At 48.5% G+C, this 19,640-nt stretch overlaps 2 protein-coding genes across 2 annotated transcripts in view; one reads left to right on the top strand and one right to left on the bottom strand.

The window, feature by feature from the left end:
* The window catches only part of LOC122563498 (rho-related GTP-binding protein RhoB-like), a 2,015-nt gene extending 650 nt beyond the window's left edge, over positions 1 to 1,365 (top strand). The window contains exon 1 of the mRNA XM_043717295.2: positions 1 to 1,365. This exon is cut by the window's left edge and continues 650 nt beyond it. Within this exon, the coding sequence (XP_043573230.1) occupies positions 1 to 48 (48 nt within the window). The 3' untranslated portion in view covers positions 49 to 1,365.
* Positions 1 to 13,786, bottom strand: part of pum1 (pumilio RNA-binding family member 1) — a 171,610-nt gene extending 157,824 nt beyond the window's left edge. The window contains exons 1-2 of the mRNA XM_087976714.1: positions 13,770 to 13,786; positions 10,952 to 11,047 (exon numbers count right to left, since the gene is read on the bottom strand). The gene's annotated coding sequence lies outside the window, so the exon portion shown is untranslated. The remainder of the gene's footprint in view (positions 1 to 10,951; positions 11,048 to 13,769) is intronic.
* Between the last annotated feature and the right edge of the window lie 5,854 nt (positions 13,787 to 19,640).

Here is a 19,640-nt window from a genome sequence, read left to right as displayed (position 1 = left end):
AAAGTCTCGTCAACGGGGTGTTTCGGCTGCCAGTGCGTGCTGATGTAAAGACTAAACCCCCTCCCCTCCCCACCCAAAACCGGCCAACAACTCAGTGACCTGTCTGAGGTTCTAACCGAGGGGCAGGGGGAAGAGATAAAGATCCACAACACTGCAACCTTCCAAGCAGGCGCCCGCGGGTAGTGCACCTGCCTCTGGGCCACACAGCTACAGAATCAAGTCCCACTCCAAAGAGACTGGAGCACAAACTCCAGGCAGTGCAGCAAGTGCCAACTTTCAGATAAGACGTTTAAACAAAGGCCCCAGCCCCAGCAGGGGGGTGGGGTAGGCAGTAAGATCAGCTCTTTGCCCAATTTCGAAGGTGATCAGGGAGGATTATTGAGATCTTTGCTGCACGAGGCAGCTTGCTGTGCTGAATGCCACACCATTTTCTACAACACGACGGAGACTACATCTTATAAAAGTACTTCATTGGTTGTAAAACTCCATTGGATGCCCTGAGATTGGGAAAGGCGCTATATAAATGCATATACGTTTCTGTTTCTGTTTCACAAATGCTCCAAGGGGCTTGAAATCCTACAGACATTTACTTTTGAAGATGAATCCTGTCGGACTCCAGATGATTATGTTGTTGTTCAGTGGGCGTACAAATTTACTCATGACCTACATTTTCCGGTAAAGGGTCAGGCCAGCTGTATTTTCTGCCCTTTATTCTCCCACGTTCCTCTCTGCCAGCACTGAGTAAGTGGAAAACTTCACAGTATTTCATTGGGTACTTTCCCTTGTTTATGAAAGGCGAGTAACTGTGACAATTAGATCACTCAAATCGATAAATTACCAATTCATACAAAAAAAACACACAACTTAATCTTGTGCATTGCTTACAGAGTACAGGCTGTGTGGTTGGTGTCAGGGGGGTTTCAGGTCAGCTCATGGACATAGCTGATTTGAACTTGAAGCTGACAAACAGCAGGTCTACCCTCTTCCCCCACCCCACGCCAGGCTGGATCTGGCAGTGGGTGGGCTGCAGGTTTTGGATTAAAATTCGTCACGGATTCAGGTGCCAAGATGCACACACAGCTTTGGTGAAAATGTATGCGTTGGCAGCAAACGAGAATTGGGCTGTGCTACGACGCCCTCCACGGTTGAATATCCGGATGGCAGTCGTCTCCTGCTGCTAACGTACCCAGGATGTGCCCGTCTGAGTGAGCAGCAGTAAACAAAGACAAGAACAGACTGAGCACCCACCGCAGAATGAGCATTGACACGGGGCAGCTTCAATGCCAAGGGGATTCAGGGCAGGCCATTCCAGAACCTCAGCCTCAGGGCACAGTCTCTCCGAGAAGGGCTTGGAGTGTCACGGGGTGGGGGGGGGGGGGGGAGGGAGAAGGAATAGGTACAGCAACTCTCACCTTCCCCTGCACTTCACTCCCAGGCATTAGCTAAAAGGGCAGGGAGGGGGGAATCATAAATCCCAAAGACTGGGAAGTGCTCCAGGATCGACACTGGGATGGACCCTTGCTGGGGATATACAGAGAAGCCCCACCCCGCCCATTGCTGAGCAATATTGAGGACCGCCATCTGCCAGCATACCAGTCGGCATGGACAGGTTGGGCCGAAGGGCCTGTGTGAATGCTGTATACCACTCGCACTCAGCCTCTGACCAGCACAAACGCCTGCCTTGCTGCTGGACAGTCTGACCCCCCCCCACCCCAGCCCGTGCCAATAAGTGGCCAGGTACAGGCTTTGACCTGGGGCCATCCAGATCAGGAGCAAGGCTGGAAAACCCAAACTGCGCACGTGGAGCTGAATCGGAGAGCTCTCTCTCACCCTCCCAGCGCACTGCAGGTGGCCCTTCGGCCCATTGCCTTGGTGTCCTCTCAGGGCTGTGTGGGGAGGTGGCTTTGAACACATCCCATTTCCCCCCCCACAAAACCATAATCTGACCCCATAACCAATGGTGGAGCCACCGACAATGTAGGGCATTGTGTTGGTCGAGTGCCTGGTCCCTTCCAGGGCAAAGGGAGGGCCAATCAAATGAGGAGGGGATACTAAGGGTGGGGTTGGGGGTGGCGGTGGGAAGGGGAACTTGACTCATTAGGTAAAATGAGACAGAATGAGAGAGAGCGAGCGTGCGCGAGGGGGAGGGAGGGCACGCATGACAAGGAGGGAGGGTATGTGCGACAGAGAGGGAGGGTCCACGCAACAGGGAAGGAGGGTGCACGCGACAGGGAGGGAGGGTGCACGCGACAGGGAGGGAGGGTGCACGTGACAGGGAGGGAGGGTGCACGCGACAGGGAGGGAGGGTGCACGCGACAGGGAGGGAGGGTATGCGTGATGGGGTGCGAGGGGGTGTGTGAGAGGGAGGGAGAGCTCACGCGAGGGAGGGAGTGTGACAGGACATGGTTGTGGGAGTTCTCTTCAACTGAAATTGATTTTGAAACGGGAGAATTACAGCAATGACCTCTGCTGCCGTTACCAGGGGCCTGACTGACTGGTATCTGTGTGGGGGCTTCCAATAAGCAGCAAGTCACTCAAAGGGCAAGAAACCGGCAACTAGAAACAGTTGGCTGGACAGCAGGAGAGAGTAGACCTCATCTGCCTCCTCCTTTCCAGACTGGCCTGGGTGGTAGAGAGTGCGACGGGTAGGTGGAGGAGGAGAAACACAATGACTCATTCGAGTGTTTGTGAACACCTCGCAATTGCAAGCCTGGCAAAGCCATGGTTAAACATTAGCCTGTTTATTTGTGTTGAGATAGCAACGTTGCATGAACATTGGCACAAATCCATTTCGGAATGCACACCTGCACAGGTTTCCTGGGAACATTCACTGGATTTAATTCGGATTTGCAATGACCCTTCAGAATCTCCCCATTTGCAGTTACTCCACTGACTGTGGATTGTTGAGATCAGTGGGTGCGTTGCTATGAAATACTTTGAATAAATAAACTACTCAGTTAAAGCAAACTGTTTAAACATTTTTTTTCGAGTCAAGGATGTTGTTTTTGCAACCGATTTTTTTCTCTAGGAAATAACTGAGTATCATCAGATTAAAATGGTCCACTAACAATCAGGGCACAAACAATGAGAATCTGAACAATAGCGCTATCTTGAACATGATTGTACCATTTGAGAGAGAGGGTCAAAACACAACTCAAAATGTAACTAGTTTTAATTCTCCAAACTTTTTGCAAGTACAATTATGGTCACTCAGCCAGCATCCAGCTCAAAAAGCCAAAAGCACAAACACACACAGTAAGAGCTATGTGCCTCCATCTTCTTGAGAACTCCACTGACCCAGCAGCATTCTGATCTGAGGCAGGAGATTGAGGGTTCATGTCCCACTCTCGATCCAATTAAGACACACACTCTCCACTGCAGTACCGCAGGAGGACTGCACTGTCAGAGGTGCTGGATTTCAAACGGGGGTGAAGTCCCATCCACCATCTTGTGTGAACACAGCAAGAACCACATGTAATCTCCCCCTGTTCCAGATGAAAATTGGAAGGATTGAAGTTTTTGCCAATGTCCATACAGCAGAGAATTTACCGTCTAACCTTTAGAGTTTAAAGGTCAAACATGGAACTGTATCTTGCTTTATTTATGGTTTACCGAAAGGTCGGGGACCCTGTTGAAAAGCAGAGCTGTCGTTTCAAGAGAGACACAATGGATTTGTTACTTCTTCTCTGGCCAAACCGCTGGAGAAGCATTGTGCTGCAGATTTCCCAGAAACAGCTTTTGGAGATGTTTTTCATCTCTGCTCTGCTGCAGACAGTTTGAAAAGAGTCCCTCTATCTATCTATCTATCTATCTATCTCTCTCTCTCTCTCTCTCTCTCTCTCTCTCTTCTGGAAAAGAAAAATGCTTACAGTTGTGGAGACGCTTGCAAGGCAGTGCTCTTGCTCTCCCACTCCCTCACTCTTGCAGACAGTAGGAGACAACACAATGCTAACCCAACAAAAGACCCGAGTCTAACTGACCGACCACTCAAGGTAAAGGCATTCCCTCATCCTGTGGCCTACAGTAATGTGATCTGACTGACGGAAACTGAAAGGACTGTGAGAAAGTCACTTTGTTTTGTCCTTGTGATTTGAACTCTTGCTACAGAAAATTTCGTTATCCGTCGATTTTTTTCCCATCTTTTCAGAGCTGTATGCCTGACCTTGGCACATCTATGTATAGGTTTAAAGGGGATACAGTTTATGTTTGTATAGGAGTAGTTAATAATCCCTGTTACCACATGTTAAAGATCAAGATTGTTCATAATAAAAACATTTTTGTGTTTATTGATCAAACTGGGTGGAAATTGCAATTTTGCCCCATTAACAACAAAAATAAAACAATTTAACCATCCTGCAGACATGGGAACAACAGCATAACCATAACCCACTGGCTGACACACACAGGATGTAGAAAACGCTGCAAGGTCTGAAACTTTAAAAAATAGGAGATAGGAGCAGGAGGGGGCCATTCGGCCCTTTGAGCCTGCTCCACCATTCATCATGGTCACGGCTGATCGTCCATCTCAATAACCTAATCCTGCTCTCTCCCCATAACCTTTGATCCCATTCACCCCAAGTGCTATCTCTAGCTGCTTCTTAAATATATTCAATTGCTTCCTGTGAATGAATTCCACTCATTGGGTGAAGAAATGTCTCCGAAATGGTCTAGCCCGAACCCTCAGACTGTGACCCCTTTCTAAATGGAGCTGCCAATTCAGAGCGAATGACCGAAACAGCAGTTGCTGTGATAAACTGAAGATCTGTAGAGCCCACAATAAGATGGACTGATAGGTTCTACTGATCAGGTACCAGACCAAGACAGTGGGTACTCTCAGAGAACAACAGTCTGTCATCACAAAGTGGCTGGTGGAAGCTCTTGCTGTTCTTTGTGGTTGATGAGGACAGTTATCAGGTTCCCCAGTGGAATCAGTCACATGTTGGAACACAGGAACAGATAATGAGGTGAAAAAGAGAGAGAGCGTGCATACACAAGGGGGGCGGGAAGCAGGAACAAAGTCTGCTGATTTGCTTTTGTCTACCAGATCACCTCTGTGTACTCTGTGTAAATTAATTCAGAATAACCATAAACGAGAAAGCTCAGTGCCTCACATGTTTGCTGGTCTCTGCCAGTATCTGACATGAGTAAAAGGTGAGGCAGCAGGTGGAGGTACAATAAGAGGTGGAGGGCTGTCGAGTGACCCTCACGGTAGTGGTTACCCAGTGAGGACAGGAACAGAACTCTCTCAAAATAAGTCCTCAACATCCACTATACCAGGTCAAACATAATGAAGGGCTACCTGCACCTTATATAGTGTTGTGAAACCTTATCCCAGTACCTCAGTGTCATAGAGTCATAGAGACGTACAGCATGGAAACGGGCCCTTTGGTCCAACCCGTCCATGCTGACCAGATATCCCAATCCAATCTAGTCCCACGTGCCAGCACCCGGCCCATATCCCTCCAAACCCTTCCTATTCATAAACCCATCCAAATGACTCTTAAATGTTGCAATTGTACCAGCCTCTACCACTTCCTCTGGCAGCCCATTCCATACACGTACCACCCTCTGAGTGAAAAAGTTGCCCCTTAGGTCTCTTTTATATCTTTCCTCTCTCACCCTAAACCTATGCTCTCTAGTTCTGGACTCCCTGACCCCAGGGAAGAGACTTTGTCTATTTACTCTATCCATGCCCCTCATAATTTCGTAAACCTCTATAAGGTCACCCCTCAGCCTCCGATGCTCCAGGGAAAACAGCCCCAGCCTGTTCAGCCTCTCCCTGTAGCTCAAATCCTCCAACCCTGGCAACGTCTTTGTAAATCTTTTCTGAACCCTTTCAAGTTTCACAACATCTGTCTGATAGGAAGGAGACCAGAATTGCACACAATATTCCAACAGTGGCCTAACCAATGTCCTTCAAAATGACTTCCCAACTCCTGGACTCAATACTCTGACCAATAATGGTTAGCACTGCTGCCTCACAGCACCAGGGATCCGGGTTCGATTCCACCCTTGGGCGACTCTCTGTGTGGAGTTTGCACATTTTCCCCGTGTCTGCGTGGGTTTCCTCCGGGTGCTCCGGTTTCCTCCCACAGTCCAAAGATGTGCAGGTTAGGTGAATTGGCCATGCTAAATGCAGGGTTAGGGTAAGGGCTGGGCTGGGCTGCTTTTTAGAGGGTCTTGATGAGCTGAATGGCCTCTTTCCGCACTGCAGGGGAGTCTATGATTCTACAAATCACTGCCTACAATGGAGCCACTCCACACCACACTGCTCCATCAGCCAATGAGAAATGTAAACGTGGCCTGCACTGACAATAGTGTACCCCGATGGACAACTCTATTCTCCTGCTTCTCTGAATTCCTCCCCTCATCGTTTGGGGATGGCAGCCCAGAATGGGCTATGTGGTACCATCGTGAAGTGGTCACTCCTCAGCAGCGACCGGGGCAATAGGTCATCGTCCAGGAAGATGGGTTTTGTGGTTCTGGTGGTGTCATAACCCCCCCCGACAGGCCAGCTCCCACCTCCTGCCTTCAGAAGAATACTGAGCTCAACTTCAGCCCAAGCCCAGAGTCAAACAGGAGCCCAGTGTGAAACCTTCACAATAGGTATGGATTCAAAAACCATGCCTCACAACCCCCCTCGCTCTCCTCCTGAGACATAAAAACAATGTTGGGGGGGGGGGCGGGAAGAGAGCAGGGGGAGAAGGAAAGAGACTTAAACAATCAAAGTGTTTTTCAATGTATAATTTCAGTTACATCACACTGTAAACTTTTGCTATAAATTCTGGTGATCTCCACAACCACTTGATGAAGGAGCAGCGCTCCGAAAGCTACTGTGATTCCAATTAAACCTGTTGGGACTATAACCTGGTGTTGAAAATGTGTTGCTGGAAAAGCGCAGCAGGTCAGGCAGCATCCAAGGAGCAAGAGAATCAACGTTTCAGGCATGAGCCCTTCTTCAGGACTATAACCTGGTGTTGTGTGATTTTTAACTTTGTACACCCCAGTCCAACACCGGCATCTCCAAATCGGGATAATTCTTAGGTGCTTTCTCTGGAGCAGAGAAGGTTGAGGGGAGACCTGATAGAGATGTAGAAGATTATGAGGGGCAATGGAACAGGGGGGATAGAGAGTAGATGAACCCCTTAGTTGATGGCTCAGTAATGAGGGGGAATCATTTTCAAGTGGTTTAAAGGGAATTTGAGGAAAACGTTTTAAATCCAGAGGATGGTAGGGTCTGAAAAGTATTGCCTGGAAGGGTAGTGGAGCTGGAAAACCTGACAGCCTTTAAAACAGCACTTGGCTGAGCACCTGAAGTGTCATAACATTTAAGTCAATGATCCCTGACCGGGAGAGTGAGGCTAATGTTGGTTTATGTTTGACAGTACGATGGATCAAATAACCTTCTTTGTTCAACTGCACCCATATTTAACCCCCCCCCCCCCCCCCAATACAATCTGCAATGTCAAAATAGTTTCAGAATGTGTCGAAAGGAGAGATGCAGAGAGCGGTATTGGTTCTCTGTTCCATCGGGACAAGCAAACCACCAGGTGACCAACAGGGAAACCATCCGGAAAACCACCAGGTGACCAACAGGTAAACCACCTGGAAAACCACCAGGTGACCACCAGGAAAACCACCAGGTGACCAACAGGTAAACTACCCAGAAAACCCAAGGACAGAACGCCCCTGGTGCTCACCTTCCACCCTACAAACCTCCGCATAAACCAAATCATCCGCCGACATTTCCGCCGACATTTCCGCCACCAACATCTCCGAGATATTCGCACCAACCAACCACACCGTCCCGTGGCCCAACATTTCAACTCCCCCTCCCACTCTGCCGAGGACATGGAGGTCCTGGGCCTCCTTCACCGCCGCTCCCTCACCACCAGACGCCTGGAGGAAGAACGCCTCATCTTCCGCCTCGGAACACTTCAACCCCAGGGCATCAATGTGGACTTCAACAGCTTCCTCATTTCCCCTTCCCCCACCTCATCCTAGTTTCAAACTTCCAGTCCCCTTGACTTGTCCCCGGACTTGTCCGACCTGCCTAGCTCCTTTTCCACCTATCCACTCCACCCTCTCCTCCCTGACCTATCACCTTCATCTCCTCCCCCACTCACCCATTGTACCCTATGCAACTTTCTCCCCACCCCCACCAGCTTATCTCTCCACGCTTCAGGCTCTCTGCCTTTATTCCTGATGAAGGGCTTTTGCCCGAAACGTCGATTTTGCTGAAGCTCCTCGATGCTGCCTGAACAGCTGTGCTCTTCCAGCACCATTGATCCAGTACCCAGAAAACTACCAGGTGACCATCAGGTAAACTACCAGGAAAACCACCAGGTGACCAACAGGTAAACCACCAGGAAAACCACCAGGTGACTAACAGGTAAACCACCAGGTGACCAACAGGTAAACTACCAAGAAAACCGCCAGGTGACCAACAGGTAAACCACTCTGAAAACCACCAGGTGACTAACAGGAAAACCACCAGGTGACCACCAGGAAAACCACCAGGTGACTAACATGTAAACCACCAGGTGACCAACAGGTAAACTACCAGGAAAACCGCCAGGTGACCAACAGGTAAACCACTCTGAAAACCACCAGGTGACTAACAGGTAAACCACCAGGTGACCAACAGGTAGACTACCCAGAAAACCACCAGGTGACCAACAGGTAAACCACCTGGAAAACCACCAGAAAACCACTAGGTGACCAACAGGTAAACCACCAGGAGACCAACAGGTAAACCACCAGGTGATCAACAGGTAAACCACCCAGAAAACCACCAGGTGACCAACAGGTAAACCACCTGGAAAACCACCAGGTGACCAACAGGTAAACCACCAGGTGACCACCAGGAGACCAACAGGTAAACCACCAGGTGACCAACAGGTAAACCACCAGGTGACCCAGCTGTGCCATTTCCAAGGTGCGAGGTGCCTCATGGTCCTGAGAAAGTCGGTCCACACCATCAGCACCAGGGTCAGTGTTGTTGTTTCCACAGAGCCTTTTCATTGAAATACTGAAGGTCTCATTCTTTCCTCACCCTGACAATCCAACTGTGATTCTTATCCTGGTCACCGCTCCTGGATGAACTACAGGCCCCATTCTACAAACTCGGACTGTGTGTATGGAGGGCACTCTGAGCTGGGGCCTGCCCATTCCTGTGCTGGCAATCAGACACATCAACCATTCACTGGGTTGTACAAGAGTGAAAAAGGCCATTCAGCCCCTTCTGTACAGATTGGCTTGTTGTCATGCTATCCAATGAGTTTGTCTTCCCATTACTGCTGAAAATTCTTCCCTGTTCAACCAGATATCCAATTTCCATTTTAAATAATGGTAGAATGTACTTTCACCACTTATTCAAGCATTAAATTTCACACAGTCACAACTGTGTAAGAAACAAATTCTCATCTCCTGTAAGTGCTTTTTCACCCATTTTCTCACGTCTGTGCCCATTTAGTTACCAAAGCTCCTGCCAATGGAAAAGGTTCCTCCTTATCTACTCTATCAAAGACTTCAACATCTAAAAATATGCAGATTCAGAGTAGGTCACTCAAGCCTGTTCCCCATTCAGTAGGAACATGGCTGATCCGGTGACTCCACATTCTTACGTGTCTCTGAGGAGCTTTCACTTCCTTGCTGATCAAGAACTGATCTCACCCCGCCTTAAAGACATTTAAAGATTCTGCTTCCAATGCCTTTTGGAAAAAAGAGAGTTCTAAAGGCTCATGGCACTGTGGGAAAAATACCCCCTTCTGTCCTAAAAAAGATGTCTTTATTTATCAACAGTGACCCAGAGCTGAAGATTTGCCCGAAACATCCTTCTCATAACTCTGACAAAACTCTGTCAAAACTCAACCTCCAGTATGTTTCAATCAAGTCATCTTTTATATTTCTCAGCTCCAGTGGATACAAACCTAGTCAGCCCAACCTTTCCTCATAAGACAGTCTACCCAATTCCAGGTATTGGTCCAGTAGATGTTTCCTGAACTGCTTCCTTTACCATCTCCCTTGATCGCTCTCTGCTTCCACAGTCATACAGTTTCCAGTTTCCTGGATGGGTATATGATTAGGAAAGGTTTAGAGGGATATGGGCCAAATGCTGGCAAATGGGACTGGATTAATTCAGGGTATCTGGTCAGCGTGGACCCAAAGGGTCTGTTTCCATGCTGTACATCTCTATGACTCTAAGTTCAATGTTACTGGCAGGGCTTTGATAAAAGTCTCCTCACCAAAGCCTCCACATACCTTCGAATGTATGGTCCCAGAACTGAGCACAATAATCTAGCTCAAGCCCAGCATGAGCTCACTAGGTGGAGCACAATGGTTTACCCAATGCCCGGGCACTGAGGCCAATTTATTGGCTTGTAATGCCGCCCACGTCGGGGGGGGGGGGGGCTCTTGTGGCACAGTGGTAGTGTCTCTACCTCTGAGACAGGAGGCCAGGCATCAAGTCTCACCTGCTCCAGAAACATGTCTGAACAGGTCGATTGGAAAACATTTGCTGCCTACTTTGTGGATTGGCCGTTCTCAACACAATGTGGAGGGAAAGACCAGGTAACAAAATATAACACCAAGTTGTAAAGAAATGTCCCAATACTCAGTTTCGAATGATACAAGACTAATTGGACCAGTACGTGCCATTTGCACGTTTCGTTGGATTTCCTTCTGGGGAGGGTCAAAAAGGAACTTGGAAACTGCATTCCCATCTGTGTGAGTCAGGCCTTCACAGCCCTGGATCAGATGGGCCCTGTGGGTTCAATGTCCAATGGTACAGGCTTCCAGATAAGAACAACTACGATTGATACATTAATGTTATCTGAAACAATATAAAAGTATGTTGTATTTTATGGGCTGTGTGAAAACACAGATTATTTATACAACGTGACAAAGCAAGACTGTATACGAGATAAAACGCACGCTCCCCAAGGCCTACCACAAGTGGGCCACTCCGTTCAGGAGGAACTGGCTCTGGACTCTGGTCTTTGTGTGCTGTTAGCTCAGCTTAGCCAAGGTTACCAACAAGGACCCTCTGTGAAGTAGAAAAGAAATAGGTAAAGGTTACTGACTTCCAAGTAACCATCCAGTCACTCCTCTTCAATTCTCTCAGGAGTCGAGCGTGGGTTGAGTGTGGATTTGGCCCATCTGAAGAGGCCTGCACAATTGAATACTCACTACGTGGCTCCCTCACATGGTCGTTGCTCACACTCACTATCCCAAAGCTCAAGCTAAAGGTGACATGAGGGAAAGGGAGACATTGGGAAAACATTTGTGCTGGGTTTCACTCCAAAAACATCCAGCTCCCCATCGACTGGTTGAGAATCTTTCCACTGAGCCAGTGCGCAGGCCCATCCCATTCTACTTCCCAAAGTGTTGGTCTCCAGTTTCAGAGTGTGTGAGGTCACAGGTGACCAACATCCACGCCTTGCCCCAGAGCTTTTGTCTCACACACACACACACACACACACACACACACACCTTCTTCCCCCCCAACCACCGCCACCTCCCACAGTACTGCACAGCCACTGACGTATGGTCACTGCTGTAATGTCTGAAAACTAGCAGCCAGATTGTCCACAGCAAGATCGCGCAAACAACAGTGATGTTCGTAATATTTGTTGAGAGATAAATACTGCCTGGGACAGTCTTTAGAATAGTGGCCATCGCATGTTTTCTACTTGCCAGCCTCCCACTTTCACATTTCACCTCAAACAGTGCTGCACCCCTGCTCATTTTGTTTTTGAAAACCTCTCATGGGATATGGGCGTTCCTGTTAAGACCAGCATTTATCACCGATCCCCAGTTCTTTATTTTAATAGTTAATACCAAAGTGTTTGAATCGAGGTATCTTTGTACCAAAATGGCTGGAAATGGCGACTTTATACACTTTTCACAAGCAGACAGATTTTTACATAAAGTGATAAAAGATTCATGGTCATCGTTATTGAGACTAAATTTCAATCCCTGATTTATTAACTGAATTCAAACAGGGAGTGCTAGTTCTTTGCAGAGCACTAGCCCTCAGGCATTATGTCCCCATTACATTTCTACCGCACCACTGTCTCCCTTCGCTGTATTGTAACAGTTTTGTAAGTGGGGACTTAAACTCAGGTGCATAATTCTTTGATGTTTGCATTACATATGGACAGAGTGGTTAAGGTGTTTAGCACACTTGTCTTGATTGCTCAGTCCTTTGAGTATAGCTGTTGGGACATTATGTTGAGGTTGTACAGGATGTTGGTGAGGCCTCAGACTGCTGTGTGTAGTTCTGGTCGACCTGTTATAGGAAGGATATTATTAAGGAGGAGATGTTGCCAGGCATGGAGGTTTGAGTTATAGGGATAGACCTGGAGTTTTTTCACTGGAGCATGGGAGGTTGAGAGCTGACCTTATGGAGGCTTGTAAAATCATGAGGGATATGGAGAAGGTGAATGGTAGGTGTCTTTTCCCCTTGGGTGAGTGATTTCAAGATGAGGGGTACACTTTTTAAGGTGAAAGGAGGAAGCTTTAAAAGGAACCTGTGGGACAACTTTTTTTACACAGAGAGTGGTTAGTGCGGAATGAACTTCCCAAGGAAGTGGTGGATGTGGGTATGACGTTTATAAGACATTTGGTTAAGTACATGAATAAGAAACGTTTGGAAGGAAATGGACCAAGTGCAGGCAGGGTGGGACTAGTTTAGTTTGGGAAACTTAGCCAGCATGGTCTGATCAGACAGAAGGGTCTGTTTCCACGCTATATGACTCGATAATTCACAAAATTCAGACTCAGAGGCAAAAGAGTAATCAGCCGAGCTGTGGCTCCTCCAGGGACTTTTATCACAACAGAAACTGGCAGATAGAGTCATACAGCACAGAAACAGATCATTTGGCTCAACCAGTCCACATCGGCCAAGTTTCCCTCCTCCTCTCCGTCTTAAATGGTCCAGCCGTCACTCACTGAGGTGATGCCCTCTGATCCCGGACTATCCCACAAGGGGAAACAATCTCTCCACATGTACCCTGTCATTCCGCCTCTCAAAACCACCTGATTTCGGACTGAAGTGACAGAAACCGAAAGGAGAGAAAACAGCAAGTGGTGAAGGAGTAAAACAAATCTGCATTTGGGAGCACCGAGTCATGTAAGAAAATTCCATGGAACATTGACAACAAAATCAGAAAAAGCTGGAAAAACCCAGCAGGTCCAGCAGCATCGGTGGACAGAGAAAGCCGTGTTAATGGATAGAAAGCACAGACTCAGTGCTTTTATAGCGAGTGACAAACTAGTGAATTGTAGACACTGTATGTAGAAGTGGAACAATCAATTTGCACACAGTAAGCTCCCACAAACAGCAACATGCTGCCCAGCTAACAAATCGCCCTTATTTCAACACCACAACATTGACCAGGACATCTGGGAAAACAGCACGGGTCTCCCAACTCCCTCCTCCTACCCCCAACACTCATGTGAAGCTGTCCCATGGGATATCCTCCTGCTCCGGCCCAGAGCTCCCGATGTCGCATCCCATTTGAACAGCAGCACCCCTGACCCTGCGGCACTCCTTCAGCAGGTCTGGCGACCAAACTCCCAGCTCTGGAGTGGGTCTCCAACAATGGGTCTCCGACGGTGACAGACTGGGGGCAACAATGGCACCACTGGTGGATCTGGGAGGGAGGACAAATTGCAGGTAGCTATGGCAGACCCAGCAAAGATGCCACATTCACCCTCAATCCCACCTACCTCCCGAAGTCTTGTTGGGTGTTCCTGACACTTACCTGTATTCAGAGCAGATCCAGGTGGGATGACCTCAATGAGTACAGTGTATTACAAGCCTTTGTGACATAAGGAAGTGTAGGATATCAACCATGTGACTGATGGAAGGGCATTATAACAGCTTAAAGACTGGGGAATCTTTGCAGTTTCCAACATGCAGAAGTTATTTTGACAGAGCTGCAGATAGATAGGCAGACACAATGCAGTACACACCAACAAGTGGTTAAAAAAAATCCCAGAACAATTCAAACAGCTAAGAAAGAGAAAGAGGAAATGAGCTCACAGGAAATGATGTTACAGAGAAACACTACATTCTTAAAGGCACACATGACCTTTTAAGAATGATTCTTTATCCACTGTTTACTCTCATTTTTAAAAGTCATTGCGTTTAAATAATGTCCATGTATTTTAAATTTTATTTTGACATTAAGGGATAATTGAAGGAAACAATGACAAGGAAAAGAAGTTTGAAAGATTTCTTTTCATTGCTTCCTCCATTTATCTCGATTGCCATAGCTCCACGCGCGTCAGACAGAGCCCACTCCCTGTCCAGTGCTTATTTCTTCCCAGTTGACAATGTTTCCAGACTATTTGACTGGGTGGGCCATCGTTCTCTGACACTATTGTTACCCCCAGCTCAGGAACCACACATTGCACTGACTACAAAGGCCACTAGATGGAGATCAGGAACTCCAGCTGATTCCATCTTCCAGTCCCAACTGCCATTCAACAAACACCAGTCCCACCCCAAACAGTATTCCCAATTCCTCCACCTCCACCGTATCTGCTCCCAGGAGGAACAGTTCCACCACAGAACACATCAGATGGCCTCCTTCTTTAGAGACCGCAATTTCCCTTCCCACATGGTTAAAGATGCCCTCCAACGCATCTAGTCCACATCCCCCACCTCCACCCTCAGACCCCATCCCTCCAACCGCAACAAGGACAGAACGCCCCTGGTGCTCACCTTCCACCCTACCAACCTTCGCATAAACCAAATCATTCGCCGACATTTCCGCCACCTCCAAACAGACCCCACCACCAGGAATATATTTCCCTCCCCACCCATTTCCACCTTCCGCAAAGACCGTTCCCTCCGTGACTACCTGGTCAGGTCCACGCCCCCCTACAACCCACCCTCCCATCCTGGCACTTTCCCCTGCCACCGCAGGAACTGTAAAACCTGTGCCCACACCTCCTCCCTCACCTCTATCCAAGGCCCTAAAGGAGCCTTCCACATCCATCAAAGTTTTACTTGCACATCCACCAATATCATTTATTGTATCCGTTGCTCCCGATGTGGTCTCCTCTACTTTGGGGAGACTGGGCGCCTCCTAGCAGAGCGCTTTAGGGAACATCTCCGAGGTATTCGCACCAATCAACCAAATCGCCCCATGGCCCAACATTTCAACTCCCCCTCCCACTCTGCCGAGGACATGGAGGTCCTGGGCCACCTTCACCGCCGCTCCCTCACCACTAGACGCCTGGAGGAAGAACACCTCATCTTCCGCCTCGGAACACTTCAACCCCAGGGCATCAATGTGGACTTCAACAGTTTCCTCATTTCACCCTCCCCCAACTCACCCCAGTTCCAAACTTCCAGCTCTGCACTGTCCCCATGACTTGTCCGGACTTGTCCTACCTGCCTATCTCCTTTTCCACCTATCCACTCCACCCTCTACTCCCTGACCTATCACCTTCATCCCCTCCCCCACTCACCCGTTGTACTCTATGCTACTTTCTCCCCACCCTCCTCTAGCTTATCTCTCCACGCTTCAGGCTCACTGCCTTTATTCCTGATGAAGGGCTTTTGCCCGAAACGTCGATTTCACTGCTCCTTGGATGCTGCCTGAACTGCTGTGCTCTTCCAGCACCACTAATCCAGAATCTGGTTTCCAGCATCTGCAGTCATTGTTTTTACCTTTTAGCACCCAATAAACACCAAAACACAAACCCCACCTTCGAAACACCAATAAACCCCATCTGAAAGACCCCAGCCCCACAAGCACCCCTAAACTCCACTCCAGCCCCCAAAACTCAACTTCACCCCAACTCCCAAACCCCACCTAAACCCTACCTCCAAAACTCAACCCCAAACTCCACCTCAACTCCCAAATCCCACCCCTAAATCCTACGCCCAAAACTCCACCCCTAAACCCCAGCCCTAGACCCAACCCTCAAACCCCACCCCTAAACCCTACTCCCAAATCTCCACCCCCAAACCCCACCCATAACCACCCTAAACCCAAGCCTAAACACCCAAAACCCCATCCCAAACACACCTAAACCTCACCTCTCAACCCTCCTGAACCTCACGCCTAAACCTCACCCCCAATACCCCAGCCCACAAACACCCTAAACCCTAACCCAAACACCCCTAAACCCCCAACCATGCCAACCCTCTCCAAACCCCAGTCCCAAAAGCCTACCTCCAAAACTCAACCCCATCCCCCAAACACCACTCCTAAACCCTACCCCCAAAACTCCATCTTAACCCCCAAAGCCCACCCTTAAACCCAACCCCCTGAACTCAACCCCAACCCCAAACCCCATCACTAAACTCTACCCCCATAACTCCACCCCAACCCCCAAATTCCAGCCCCAGGCCCTACATCCATAATTCCACCCCAACTCCCAAACCCCACCACTAAACCCTACCCCCAAAACTACATCTTAACTCCCAAACCCCTCACCTAAACCCCCCCAAAACTCCACCCCAACCCCCAAACCCTAAACCCTACCTCCAAACTTCCACACCAACCCCCCAAACACCACCCCTGAACCCAACACCAACCCCAAACCCCACCCCCATAACTCAACCCTAACCCCTAAACCCAACCCCATAACTCCACCCCAAACCCCACCCCCAAACACCACCCCTAACCCCTACCCCAAAACACCACCCCAACCCCCAAACCCCACCCCTAAACCCTGCCCCAAAACTCCTCCCCAACCCCCAAGCCCCACCCCTAAACACTACTCCCAAAACTCCATCCCCAAACCCGACCTCTGAAACACCCCAAATCCCACCCCTAAACCCCCAAAAACCCCACCCTCAAACAGACCTAACCTCACCTCTCAGCCCTCCTGAACCTCACCTCCAAGCCCCCAAACCTCACCCCCAAAACCCCAACCCCCAAACACCCTAAACCCTAATCCAAACACCCATGAACCCCAGATAATATACCTCGTTCCCCCAATCACCCCAAGCCTCTTTAAACCCCAGTCCCCAAAACCCCATTCCCCAACCCCATCCCAAAATCCCACAGCCCAGATCCCACCCCTGAAACACCTCTAAATCCCGCACACTAAATCCCACCACCCAATCCTCAGCCCCTTAACCCCACGCCCCCAACCCCACTGCCCCTCATTCCTGAGCCTAAGAGATTGAAAATACATTTTAAATCCCCCAGCATGGAATCTGAGTTCAGTGTGTGGGTGAGTGTCACTAACTCGGGTTCCAGCTCAGGAGTTTCTGGTGAACATGACTCTACACAGGACTGGCACATTGTGGGGCCATGTGGGGTGTTCAGTGTAATCAGCTGATCTGCAAGCTTTGATTTCCAACCATCACTAAGGTAGCTAATAATCTTAAAGCAAAATACTACAGATGTTGAAAATCTAAAATAAAAACAGGAAACGTTGCAATTGCCCAGGAGACTGAACTTAGTGGCCGCATCCAGGATAGGAGTTTGAGAATCACAGAATCATCATCGAATCATAGAATTCTTACACTGTGGAAGCAGGCCATTCAGCCCATCAAATCCACACTGAAGAACATCCCATCCAGATCCACCCCCTTCCCTATCCTAAAACCACACCTTTCCCATGGCTAATCCACTGAACCTGCACATCCCCTGGACACGGTGGGCAACTTGGCATGGCCAACCCAAACAAGGTCAGGATCAGAACCAACACAACCCCTGTCCCAGCTGACTACTGCAGTCGAATGTCCTGATTGCACTTATGACCTAGACACAGGGGAAGATTCAACAGCCAATTGGATGAATTAGCACGAAGCAGATGGCAGTGTAGAGACAGTGCGTTGAAAACGGTAAAAGGGTAAAGGATCAGTAAAACGAAACAGAATGGCAGCTGGTGGAAGGTTGCTCCTCCCCCTGCTTGGTCCAGCAAGTACTTCTCCTGTCTGAGACTTGTCAGAGCAGAAGATTTTCCAACAAGGCGTTATGCAGTGAATAGCCTGGGGAGTTAACTCTCGAATACTGTGGATACTGGAAATCTGAAACAAACACAGAGAGAAACTCAGCAGGGCTGGCAGCATCTGACAGAACTACCATCTCGAATCTGGTATGACTGTTCTTCAGAAGAAGAGGAGTCCTCTGTTCAGAGTCAATAGCTATGAAGCTGGAAAAGCACAGCAGGTCAGACAGCATCCGAGAAGCAGGAGAGTCAATGTTTCGGGGTCATCAAAGTCCTGTGAGTTCTGACGAAACATTGATCTTCTTGCTCCTCAGATGCTGTCTGACCTGCCGTGCACTTCCAGCTTCACATCTATTGACCCTGGCTTCCTGCATCTGCACTCCTCACTGTCTCCGAGTCTTCTGTTCAGTTCTGAAGAAGAGTCATATTGGACTCAAAATGTTAACTCTGTTTCTCTCTCCACAGACGCTGCCAGACCTGCTGAGTATCTCCGACATTATCTGCGTTAGGGGTTACGTCTGACTGTGTAATATGCTAATGACACACAGTATACATACACTGAGTATATTCAAGAAAGAGATTGATACATTTTTAGATTTGAAAAGCATGAAGGAGTGTGGGAATACAGTATTTGGATAGCGGAATGGCCATGGTCATACTGAATAATGGAACAGGATTGATGGGCTGAATGGCCTACTCCTGCTGCTAGTTTCTGTGGTTGTACAACAGGAAGTGAAACAATGTCAATGATCCTGCTCACTCTCACAGCCTTAGAACATAGAATGGAGAACATTACAGAGCAGTACAGGCCCTTTGGCCCTCGATGTTGCACTGACCTGTGAAAAAAGCCTGATGCCCATCTAACCTACAGCATTCCATTATTATCCATATGTCTATCTAATGCCCATTTAAATGCCCTTAACGTCAGTGAGTCTACTACTGTTGCAGGCAGGCCACTCCATGCCTTATTACTCTCTGAGTGAAGAAACTACCCCTGATATCTGTCCTAAATCTATCACCCCCAATTTAAAGCTATGTCCCCTTGTGTTAGCCTTCACTATTCCACACTATCTAACCCTCTGATTACCTTATACATCTTGATTAAGTCATCTCTCAACCTTGTGCTCTCCAACAAAAACAGCCTCCGTTCCCTCCGCTTTCCTTGTAAGACCTTCCTTCCATACCAGGTGACATCCCAGTAAATCTCCTCTGAACTCAAGTTTCTACATCCTTCGTATAATGCGGTGACCAGGACTGTATTCAATACTCCAGGTGCGGCCTTACCAGTGTCTTGTACAGTTGAAACATGACATCGTGGCTCCGAAACACAATCCCCCTACCAATAAATGCCAGCATACCATATGCCTTCTTAACAACCTTATCAACCTGGGTGGCAACGTTCAAGGATTTATGCACCTGGACACTGAGATCTCTCTGTTCATCTACACTGCCAAGAATTTTACCATTAGCCCAGGACTCTGCATTCCTGTTACTGATTCCGAAGTGAACTACCTCACACTTTTCAACATTAAACTCCATTTGCCACTTCTCAGCCCAGCTCTGCATCTTACCTATGTCCCTCTGTAGCCCACAACATCCTTCGGCACTATCCACAACTCTGCCTACCTTAGTGTCATCTGCAAATTTACTAACCCATCCTTCTACGCCCACCTCCAGATCATTTATAAAAATGACAAACAGCAATGGCCCCC

Source organism: Chiloscyllium plagiosum, unplaced genomic scaffold (assembly GCF_037043375.1).
Source record: "Chiloscyllium plagiosum isolate Xiang-an unplaced genomic scaffold, Cpla_swu_hap1 HiC_scaffold_30, whole genome shotgun sequence".
In the NCBI taxonomy this organism is placed as follows: domain Eukaryota; kingdom Metazoa; phylum Chordata; class Chondrichthyes; order Orectolobiformes; family Hemiscylliidae; genus Chiloscyllium; species Chiloscyllium plagiosum.
The sequence above is the reverse complement of the archived record's forward strand: the minus strand, read 5'-3'. Positions and strand labels throughout refer to the sequence as shown.